Source organism: Leucoraja erinacea, chromosome 38 (genome assembly GCF_028641065.1).
Source record: "Leucoraja erinacea ecotype New England chromosome 38, Leri_hhj_1, whole genome shotgun sequence".
Classification (NCBI taxonomy): domain Eukaryota; kingdom Metazoa; phylum Chordata; class Chondrichthyes; order Rajiformes; family Rajidae; genus Leucoraja; species Leucoraja erinaceus.
The window spans coordinates 3,953,718-3,965,789 of record NC_073414.1 but is presented as its reverse complement, the minus strand read 5'-3'; the positions used below and the strand labels follow the sequence as shown (position 1 = coordinate 3,965,789).

The window sequence follows — 12,072 nt, the reverse complement described above, 5'->3', positions numbered from 1 at the left end:
CCTACTCCTGCACCTAATTTCTATGTTTCTATGTTTCTATGTATGTATGGAGGAACAGTGAAAAGCTTTTGCTGCCTGCTAACCAGTCAGCAGAAAGACAACACATGATTACAATCGATCTATTTACAGTGTATGGATACATGATAAGGGAATAACGTTTAGTGCAAGGTAAAGCCAGCAAAGTCTGATCAAGGATAGTCCGAGGGTCATCGAGGAGGTAAATAGCAGTTAGACAAAAATGCTGGAGAAACTCAGAATTCCACGATTCACCACTCTCTGTGTGAAAAATAAATTTCTCATCTCGGTCCGAAAAGACTTCCCCCAATTTGTGTCTATCTTCGGGAAGAAGCTGGGGGCGTGCGCTGTCAAACTTCGGGGCCATTCTGCCGGACGGGAGTGGGGAGAAGGGGGGGGGGGAGACGATGACAATGTTGGCTGCTGTTTTTTGTGCCTGTGTTGGGAGAAACATGTGGGATACGGCTGCAGGATGGGATGATCCGATTGGAATTCTGTTTAAAAGAAATTCCGATCGAATGAGAGATCCCATCTGCAGTGTCAGCGCCGAGCTTGCAAATATTTGGGGGGCGGTGGTGGGTGGTTTGAGAGTCGCATGTCGACCAGCTGGGCTAAATCAGGCTTGGATATAAGGAGCATCTCATCTACAATATGTGCCTGGAAAGATCTGGGGCGGCACGGTGGCCCAGCGGTAGAGTTGCTGCCTCACAGCGCCAGGGACCCGGGTTCAATCCCGACTACGGGAGCTGTCTGTGCGGAGTTTGCACGTTCTCCCCGTGACCTCGTGGGTTTTCTCTAAGATCCTCGGTTTCCTCCCACACTCCGGAGATGTACAGGATTATAGCCCCTGTCCCACTGTACGAGTTCATTCCAAGAGCTCTCCCGAGTTTATAAAAAATCAAACTCGCGGTAAGCACGGAGAATGAACGTAGCGGGTACGTCGGAGCTCGGGGACGTCTCTTAGCGCTAACGGCAGGTACTCGGGAAGACTCGCTAACGGCAGGTAAGCACGGGAAGACTGGTGAAGATTTTTCAACATGTTGAAAAATGTCCACGAGAGCCCCGAGTACCGACGAGTGGCCATTACGGTAAATCTCCGAGTTCGGATCGGGGCAAACTCGGGAGAGCTCTTGGAATGAACTCGTACAGTGGGACAGGGGTTTTAGCTTGTGTAGGAAGGGATTGCAGGTGCTGGTTTAAACCGAGGATAGATGCAAAATATTGGAGCAACCCAGTGGGCTAGGCAGTATCTCTGCAGAGAAGGAATGGGTGACATTTCAACTGAAGAAAGATCTCGACCCGAAACGCCACCCATTCCTAAGATAGTAGTGTGCGGGGATCGCTGGTCGGCACGGACCTGGTGGGCCAAAGGGCCTGTTTCCGTGCTGAACGTGTGGGTTTCCTCCGGGTGCTCCGGTTTCTTCCCGTATCCCAATTGGCTTCTGTAATTTGCCCCTCAGTTGCAAGGATGAGGAGGTGGCATAACACAGAGCTAGTGTAAATGGCCGATAGCTGGTCGGCTTGGGCTTGCTGGGTCAAAGCCAATGTTCCATGCTGTATCTCTAAACTAAAAACAGGATCCAAGGTCCTGTTCCTCTTGATTCCACACACTGGTGAAGTTTAGAGACACAGCCCTTCAGCCCACCAAGTCTGCACTGACCAGCGATCCTACCTTACACACTAAACCAGCATCTGCAGTTCCTTCCTTTCCCCTCGATTTTAACATTCTCATCTTCTTTTCCAAATCTTACCATTGACAACAAACAGTAGACAATAGACAATAGGTGCAGGAGTAGGCCATTCGGCCCTTCGAGCCAGCACCGCCATTCAATGTGATCATGGCTGATCATCCCCAATCAGTACCCCGTTCCTGCCTTCTCCCCCATATCCCCTGACTCCGCTATCTTTAAGAGCCCTATCTAGCTCTCTCTTGAAAGCATCCAGAGAACCGGCCTCCACCTCCCTCTGAGGCAGAGAATTCCACACACTCACAACTAGGGACAATTTTTTAAACATTTTACACCGAGCCAATTAACCTACAAACCTGCGCGTCTTTGGAGTGTGGGAGGAAACCGAAGATCTCGGAGAAAACACACGGGGAAAACGTACAAACTCTGTGGCCAGGATCGAACCAGGGTCTCTGGCGCTGTAAGGCAGCTACTCTACTCTGCCACCATGCCGCCCATCTCCCTGCTTTGAGACATAGAAACATAGAAAATAGGTGCAGGAGGAGGCCATTCGGCCCTTAGAGCCAGCACCGCCATTCATTGTGATCATGGCTGATCGTCCCCTATCAATAACCCGTGCCTGCCTTCTCCCCATATCCCTTGACTCCACTAGCCCCTAGAGCTCTATCTAACTCTCTCTTAAATCCATCCAGTGACTTGGCCTCCACTGCCCTCTGTGGCAGGGAATTCCATAAATTCACAACTCTCTGGGTGAAAAGGTTTTTTCTTACCTCAGCCTTAAATGACCTCCCCTTTATTCTAAGACTGTGTGTGGCCCCTGGTTCTGGACTCGCCCAACATTGGGAACATTTTTCCTGCATCTAGCTTGTCCAGTCCTTTTATAATTTTATATGTTTCTATTAGATCCCCCCTCATCCTTCTAATCTCCTGTGAATACAAGCCTAGTCTTTTCAATCTTACCTCATACAACAGTCCCGCCATCCCGGGGATCAATCTCGTGAACCTACGCTGCACTGGTTCAATCACAAGGATGTCCTTCCTCAAAGTAGGAGGCCAAAACTGTACGCAATACTCCAGATGTGGTCTCACCACATCCTGGAGGTTTCAAAGCCTTGAAGAAATGCCCTTGGTGTTGGATGCCATCTCATGGGAACCACCAGGGAACCACTTGGGATTGGGAATGGGATGGGGCTTTGGAGAGTGGTTGCTCAACCTCCATGGCCACCACCCACCCCCAGCCCCTGCAGCCAGGCCGGCTGCCCTTCGGCCCGCGTCCCCTCACCTATCCCCACCACTGATGGTTTCCTCCTCTCGGCCTCAGGTTCTCCCCGCGGTGACGAGCGCAACATGCCGGAAGGAACAGGGGCGGCTGGTAGAAGCACACCTAGCGACCGAGGTCAGTCCCATGAGAGTTGGGGGGGCTTTGAGGGCTCACGTGAGGTGGGGGGTTGGGGACGGGAGGGGGAAGGGGTTCACACAAGGAGGTGGAGGTCATATGGAGAGAGGGGATACGGGGTGGGTGGGGTTTGTCCCATGGGGGGGTCTTGCATGGGGTCACACAGGGTAGGGTCACTGGATGGGGCCCATGGTTTGGGTGGGGGGGGAATCCCTCAAGATTTGGGGTCCTGTTGGGATGAAGGTCCCACGGGGGGGGGGGGTCTTATGTAGGATCGTTGGGTCACACATGGGGGGGGGTCAGGGGGGGGGGGTTCTATTGGAGGGAGAGGCACAGGAGGGGGGAGGGGGGAATCCCAAGAGGTGCGGGTCCCATGAGGAGTGATCCTATGAAGGGGGGGGAGAGGGGGTCTTGTGTAGGGCGGGGTTTGGGTCACACAGAGTGGGGGGGGGGGTCACGGGGGTGAGGGTCCCATGGTTCGGGGGTGGGGGGGGAGGGAAAAATCCTTCATGTGGGGGGGGGGGGGGTAATCACAAGATTACATGCGCGGGGGAGGGGGGGGGAGGAGTTTGCGGGGGGGGAGGGGGTTCCCCACCTTGGGGGGTGTGTTCCACTGTGATGGGGGGGGGAATCTGACGTCGGGGGAAGTTGCACTTGGGGGGGGGGGGGGGGGGTCTCATAGTGAGGTGGGTCCCACATGGGGTGTTCCAAGGAGGGGGGGGGGGGGGAATCCCTAAATAGGAGTGGGGGGAGGCATCCCATAGGATTGAGGGGGCCACCACTTGGGCAGTGCCACTGATGGGGTGTTGGCAATGCTGGGTGGGTGAGCATTGCCCCTACACAGAGCAGCAGAGAGGTGCTATCTATCTGCCATTGATGGGGCATGGGGAGATGTTGATGCCCCATTTAAGGGGCAAGCCAAGTCAAGTTTATTTGTCACATACACATACGAGATGTGCAGTGAAATGAAAGTGGCAATGCTCGCGGAACAACAAAACAACCAAACAAATTATAAACACAATCATAACACACATATTCTTTTACATAATAAATAATAGAAGGAAAAACGTTCTGTAGAGTTAGTCCCTGGTGAGAAAGGCGTTTACAGTCCGAATTGCCTCTGGGAAGAAACTCCTTCTCAATGGAGAGTAGCTGTGCCCCATTGAAGGCCCAGTACAGTGGTCATGCCAATCCCATTGCAGGGTGTGTTTAAGAGGGGTTGGAGGAGCTGTGGAGCTGTGGTGATACCACAATGGATGGGTGATGGGGAGAATAGGCACAAAATGCCGCAGTAACTCAGCGGGACGGGCAGCATCTCTGGAGAGAAGGAATGGGCGACGTTTCGAGTCGAGACCCTTCTTCAGACTGATGGCAGGGGAGGGGGCTCGACAAAGAAAGAATGTAGGTGGGGACAGTAAGACTAGTGGGAGAACTGGGAAGGGGGAGGGGATGGAGAGAGAGGGAACGCAAGGGCTATCTGAAGTTAGAGAAGTCAATGTTCATACCGCTGGGGTGTAAACAAAATAAGACTTCACCAATTTGTAAGTCAATTTGTGTTAAAAGACGCCACTCCACACACTCAGACCCCCACTGACATTCCCGTGCAATGTGCTGCAAGGTTTATTAATACCATTGCGTATATGGGACACACATCACAGAGAGATGGACATCAAAGGCGTAGGCCAGTCTGACAAGCTGGCAGAGCCCCGAGGGGCAGATTCACGAGGCCTCATTATATTCACAGCGCGCTCTATAAACGGGCAGCTTCACAGATATTCACAAGGAATCTGAGAAGTCGGATTCCCTAATGAGCAAAGACATTATAGGTGGCAGCCAGAGAGAGGGACCACAAACTGCATTGAGGTAGAAGGTTGTGGGATGAAACACTAGTGCTGTAGACATATAGGGTGGTGCCCAGCGGTAGAGTTGCTGCCTCACAGCGCCAGAGACCCAGGTTCGATCCCGACTACGGGTGCTTGTTTGTACCGAGTTTGTACCTTCTCCCCGTGACCTGCGTGGGTTTTCTCCTGGTGCTTCGGTTTCCTCCCACACTCCAAAGACGTACAGGTTTGTAGGTTAATTGGCTTGGTATCATTGTAAATTGCCCCGTGTGTGTGTGTGTGTGTAGGGTGTAGTGTGTGTGTGTGTAGGGTAGGGTAGGGTAAGTGTGTGGGGGGTCAAGAATGAAAGGGCGTTCAAGAATTAACGGATGTCCTTTTAGGAAGGAGATGAAGGGAAATTGCTTTAGTCAGAGTGTGGTGAATCTGTGGAATTCTTTGCCGCAGATGGCTGTGGAGGCCAAGTCAGTGGATATTTTTAAGGCAGAGATAGATAGATTCTTGATTAGTACAGGTGTGTCAGAGGTTATGGGGAGAAGACAGGAGAATGGGGTTAGGAGGGAGCTATTAATTGAGTGGCAGAGTAGACTTGATGGGCCGAATGGCCTAATTCTATTCCTATTCCTTATGACCTGAGAATAGTCCAAAGGTCACCAATGAGGCAGATAGTAGTTCAGGACGGCTCTCTGGTTGTGGTAGGATGATTCAGATGCCTGTGGGTTTTGTAGGTTAATTGGCTTGGGTTTGTACCAATCATTCAATCAATCAATCAACCTTGTGTTCAAGAAGGAACTGCAGATGCTGGAAGATCGAAGGTACACAAAATTGCTGGAGAAACTCAGCGGGTGCAGCAGCATCTATGGAGCGAAGGAAATAGGTGACGTTTCGGGCCGAAACCCTTCTTCAGACTCCGATTCTGAAGAAGGGTTTCGGCCCGAAACGTCGCCTATTTCCTTCGCTCCATAGATGCTGCTGCACCCGCTGAGTTTCTCCAGCAATTTTGTGTACAATCAATCAACCTTTGTTGTCATCTTGCAAGCAACAGTTGTACAGTGCAAAATGAAAAGACATTTCCCAGGGAATACTGGAGCATCGCATACTTGGTATAAGTGTAAATTGCCATTAGTCAGTGTGTGTAGGCTTATGTTAGTGTGCGGGGATTGTTGGCCAGTGCAGACTCCATCGGCCGAAGGGCCTGTTTCCATGCTGTATATCTAAACTACACAGACACGTTTGTCTGTAAAGCACTTGCAAACTTGCAGACAAGACTAGGTCCTTTATATCCCTGACTCTCTGTAACTAGGTGAGGAGTCAGTTCTCCCCACTGCCGCTCTCTAAAGCATTTCTTCACGTCAACCATCTGGCCCCGAAAGCCAGTCCCCTCTGTTTACATTGAGAGGGTTCCAACACTACTTCACGTCCAAGTTTCAAACGCTTTCTCGGGCTCGGAGAGAGATGGATTTTGAAGTTTTCTGAGTCCACTAGAGTTACGAGAATCTGGAGATTTTAACTTGTTGAGGAATTTGTGCTGAGGTCCAAGGCAAGCAAACATTGTTTATGAGACCACCAGTGGACCATTCGGCCCTTCGTGACTGTTCTGCCATTGAATCGGAAGAAGCAGGGCGCAGTTTAGTTTGGAGATGCCTGTATCTCCAAACTAAACTAAACTAAACTCATACGGGCACAGCTCCAAATGTAGAGCACTCAAAGAGGCCCTTCAGCCCACCTGACCGGGTTAGTACGATATGGACGGCATGAAAGTGATGGGCTGAAGGGCCTGTTTCCGTGCTTTACAACTCAATGACTAACACTTGGACTTGAGCCCCAGTTTCATGGCACAGAATCACACAGCAGGCTACACATCGCATAGCTTCAATTCCACAACCCCCTCAGCAACTCACAGCTGACCTTTGCTTGGGGAAAAGTTCCATTTATAGACGCAAACTATAATCTTCCCCCTCCCCCCCTCGCTATTAACTGCCTAATCCCAAGTTCCGTTCATCGATGGGAATTTATTTCACAAGCTGCAAGCCGTAAACAATCCGTGAAGTCAGCTTGGGAAATGCAGCTTTAAATTATCTCACACTGTTAGAGTAGGCAGCACTGCAGGAGGGAGGGGCGGAGGACACACACACATGCACGCACACACACACACACACTCACACTCACACACACACACACGCACACACACACACACACACACACACACACACACACACACACACACACACACACACACACACACACACACACACACACACACACACGCACGCACACACACACACACACACACGCACACACACACACACACACACACACACACACACACACACACACACTCACACACACACACACACACACACACACACACACTCACGCACGCACACACACACACACACACACTCACGCACACACACACACACACACACACACACACACACACACACACACACACACACACACACGCACACAGCACTCACGCACACACACACACACACACACACACACACACACACACACTCACGCACACACACACACACACACACACACACACGCACACACACACGCACATAGACACACATTCATCCCCACCCCCCTCACCCTCACCACCCCCCCCCTCCTCACACACCCCTCCCCTCAAAGCCTCACCCCCACCCCTTCTCCCCTCACTTACCTCATCCCCTCACACCTTCCCCCCCTCACTTCCCCCCACCATCCCCTCCCCTTCATCCCCCACCTCCTTATCCCCCCACTCATACCCCCCTACTCATCCCCCCCCCCCCCCTTCTCCCCCCCTCCCTCAGGGTTTAAAAGGAACTGCAGATGCTGGAAAATCGAAGGCAGACAAAAATGCCGGAGAAACTCAGCGGGTGCAGCAGCATCTATGGAGCGAAGGAAATAGGCAACGTTTCGGGCAGCCCGAAACGTTGCCTATTTCCTTCGCTCCATAGATGCTGCTGCACCCGCTGAGTTGTCTGGGTGTGTGTGTGTGTGTGTCTGATGCGACCCTCCACTCGATGCTGACCAGCGATACTCAGGACACTACCGCATGCTCGGGGCCACTGCCCCCCTCCACTCTGGACGCTTGTGATATATGATATGATATGCCATTTATTGTCACTATACATGTACAGTGAAATTGAAAGCTGCTCGTACTCAGTGCATACATATAATTTAGCACAAAAAACAAGAAACAGAAAAACAAAAAACAGAAGGGAGAAGGGGGTGGGGGGGGGATAGGTGCACAATTTCTGCGGAGCTATATACATATATACATATATACAGATGGAAGTCCGGGTGTTGGGCAGTGAAGTCAGTGCATGTGTGAATTAATAGTAGTTATAATTTTCGGAAAGCAACTATTTCTGAGTCTATTTGTCCTGGATTTGATGCACCTATAGCGCCTTCCAGAGGGCAGCAGGTCGAACAGTCCAAACGTAGGATGGGAGCTGTCTTTGATGATATTCTTTGCCCTGCTAAGGCAGCGGGAGGTGTAGATGTCCATCAGGGAGGGGAGAGGGCAACCAATGATCTTCTGCGCTGTCCTAGTTACCCTCTGAAGCCTCTCCCTGTCTGCCATGGTGCAGCTGCCATACCATGCTGTAACATGCTGCCTTGTAACCCAACAGTAGTGGCAGGAAACACACTCGCACTAAGTTGCCTCTTAAAGGGAAATGTCACCGCGCTTGTAAATGCCAACCTGTTTCCTGACACCTGCCTGTAGCCAGCACCTTCACATACACACTGTTCACCATCCGTGGGGGCTAATATTCAGCAGCCGTGCGTGAATGATGAGGTGGGACTGCCTTGTACCGCACAGCAGACGTGTTTTTAAAAAATGTAGTTTCGAGATACAGCGCGGAAACAGGCCCTTCGGCCCTCCGAGTCCGTGCCGACCAGCGATCCCCGCACACTAACACTATCCTACACACACTGGGGACAATTTACAATTTTACCAAAGGCTGCGGTTTAAACCAGCATCTGCAGTTCCTTCCTTCCCCCTCGATTTTAACATTCTCATCTTCTTTTCCAAATCTTACTTTTGGTAGGCCCTCTCTGCTACAGAGAGTAGTTGAGGCCAGTTCATTGGCTATATTTAAGAGGGAGTTAGATGTGGCCCTTGTGGCTAAGGGGATCAGAGGGTATGGAGAGAAGGCAGGTACGGGATACTGAGTTGGATGATCAGCCATGATCATATTAAATGACGGTGCAGGCTCGAAGGGCCGAATGGCCTACTCCTGCACCTAATTTCTATGTTTCTATGTTTACCATTGACAACAGACAGTAGACAATAGACAATAGGTGCAGGAGTAGGCCATTTGGCCCTTCGAGCCAGCACCGCCATTCAATGTGACCATGGCTGATCATCCCCAATCAGTACCCCGTTCCTGCCTTCTCCCCATACCCCCTGACTCCGCTACTTTTAAGAGCCCTATCCAGCTCTCTCTTGAAAGCATCCAGAGAACCTGCCTCCACCAGGCAGGGAATTCCACAGACTCACCACTCTCTGTGAGAAGAAGTGTTTCCTCGTCTCCGTTCTAAATGGCTTACTCCTTATTCTTAAACTGTGTGTGTGGCCCCTGGTTCTGGACTCCCCCAACATCGGGTACACGTTTCCTGCCTCTAGCGTGTCCAAGCCCTTAATAATCTTCTCTCCCTGACTCCCATCGACCTTGCGATGTTTCACGCTGCCTCGGGAGAACAGCCAACGTAACCAAGGTCCGCTCACACCACGGTCATTCCCTCTTCTCCCCTCTCCCGTCAGGCAGAAGATACCAAAGCTCAAATGCACTTTCCCCCAGATTCGGGAACAGCTTCTTTCCTGTTTAATGCTGTAACCCAGAACTGGGAGGGACTTTCCAGGGATTGACACTAAAAGCTGGAGTAGAAACATAGAAACATAGGAGCAGGAGTAGGCCGTTCGAGCCAGCACCGCCATTTAATATGATCATGGCTGATCATCTAAAATCTGTTACCCATCCCTCCTTTCTCCCCATATGAGCCCTAAGAGCTAAATCTAACTCTCTCTTGAAAACATCCAGTGAATTGGCCTCCACTGCCTTCTGTGACGGAGAATTCCACAGATTCACAACTCTCTGGGTGAAAATGTTTTCCTTATGTCAGTCCTAAATGGCCGACCCCTTATTCTTAAACTGTGTGACCCTTGCATAACTCAGCATCGCTGCAGAGAAGGAATGGGTGACGTTTCTGGTCGAGACTCTAATGCTGCCTGTCCCACTGAGTTGCTCCAGCATTTTGTATCTATCTTCGGTTTAAACCAGCATCTGCAGTTCCTTCCGACACATTCCCGATATGACGTGCTATATGTTGCTTTGCCTAGTGCAGAACAAAACACAAAGTGCTGGAAGAACTTTAAGGTATCACGGTGGCGCAGCGGTAGAGTTGCTACCGCGCAGCGGTAGAGTTAGCTTTCATTGCAAAAGGATTTGAGTATAGGAGCAGGGAGGTTCTACTGCAGTTGTACAGGGTCTTGGTGAGACCACACCTGGAGTATTGCATACAGTTTTGGTCTCCAAATCTGAGGAAGGACATTATTGCCATAGAGGGAGTGCAGAGACGGTTCACCAGACTGATTCCTGGGATGTCAGGACTGTCTTATGAAGAAAAACTGGATAGACTTGGTTTATACTCTCTAGAAGTTAGGAGATTGAGAGGGGATCTTATAGAAACTTACGAAACTCTTAAGGGGTTGGACAGGCTAGATGCAGGAAGATTGTTCCCGATGTTAGGGAAGTCCAGGACTAGGGGTCACAGCTTAAGGATAAGGGGGAAATCCTTTAAAACCGAGATGAGAAGAACTTTTTTCACACAGAGAGTGGTGAATCTCTGGAACTCTCTGCCACAGAGGGTAGTCGAGGCCAGTTCATTGGCTATATTTAAGAGGGAGTTAGATGTGGCCCTTGTGGCTAAGGGGATCAGGGGGTATGGAGAGAAGGCAGGTACGGGATACTGAGTTGGATGATCAGCCATGATCATATTGAATGGCGGTGCAGGCTCGAAGGGCCGAATGGCCTCTACTCCTGCACCTAATTTCTATGTTTCTATGTTTCTATGCCTCACAGCGCCAGAGACCCGGGTTCGATCATGACTACGGGTGCTGTCTGTACGGAGTTTGCACGTTCTCCCCTTGACCTGCGTGGGTTTTCCCCGGGTGCTCCGGTTTCCTCCCACACTCCAAAGACGTACAGGTTTGAGGGTTAATTGGCTTTGGTAAAAATTATAAATAGTGTGTAGGGTAGTGCTAGCATACAGGGATCGCTGGTTAGCACGGATGAGGTGGGGTCTGTTTCCACGCTGTATATCTGGAGTCAGGATCGAACCCAGGTCTCTGGTGCTGTAAAGCCCCTGTTCCACTTAGGAGACCTAAACAGCAACCTCTGGCAACCTTGCCCGCCACGCAAGGTTTCAATGAGGTCTCCGGAGGTTTTGGTCACTCTCCCTAATGGTCGAAAGTGGTTTCCGCGTGGTCGAGGTTTCATCTAGGTCGCTGCTATTTTTTCATCATGATTAAAACCGGCCACGACTAAAAATGGGTTGCCTTTTAAAAAGCGATCTTTTTTTTGTCGCAGGGCTAGTGGAAGCCGGTTTCGTTCATAGTGGAGGAAGGTTTTCAACACGTGTTGGGAGGTGGTAGGAGGTTGCAGGTCACCTCGACCTTGATTTTTTTTTTTGGGTGGTGGGCAAGGTCACTAGAGGTTGCTGTTCAGGTCTCCTAAGTGGGACGGGGGCTTAAGGCAGCAACTCTATCTCTGCCCCACCCTGCCATCCTACCCACGAACCTGTCCAAACAGCTTTTAAATGTTCTAGTACCTGCTTCAACTATCTCCTCTAGCAGCTCGTTCCATGCACCCATGTATGGGAAAAAAAATTGCCCCTCAGGTTCCTATTAAATCTTTCCCATCTCTCCTGAAAGCCATATCCTCTGGTTTCTTGTGTGGGAAGGGACAGCAGATGCTGGTTTGCACCGAAGATAGACACAAAAATAATGCAGCGGGTCAGGCAGCATCTCTGGAGAAAGTAGGAAGAGGTGACGTTTTGGGTCGAGACCCTTCTTCAGACTCCTCTGGTTGTTGCATAAACAGTGAGCACTAAAGGTGTTCCATTCGTCGATGTC

General features: G+C 50.7%; 1 protein-coding gene across 1 annotated transcript in view; it reads left to right on the top strand.

Annotated features, from left to right (window-relative positions):
- LOC129714155 (pleckstrin homology domain-containing family G member 3-like) overlaps positions 1 to 12,072 on the top strand; it is a 64,878-nt gene that overhangs the window by 15,481 nt on the left and 37,325 nt on the right. The window contains exon 2 of the mRNA XM_055663653.1: positions 3,025 to 3,099. Coding sequence (XP_055519628.1) covers positions 3,051 to 3,099 — 49 coding nt within the window. The 5' untranslated portion in view covers positions 3,025 to 3,050. The remainder of the gene's footprint in view (positions 1 to 3,024; positions 3,100 to 12,072) is intronic.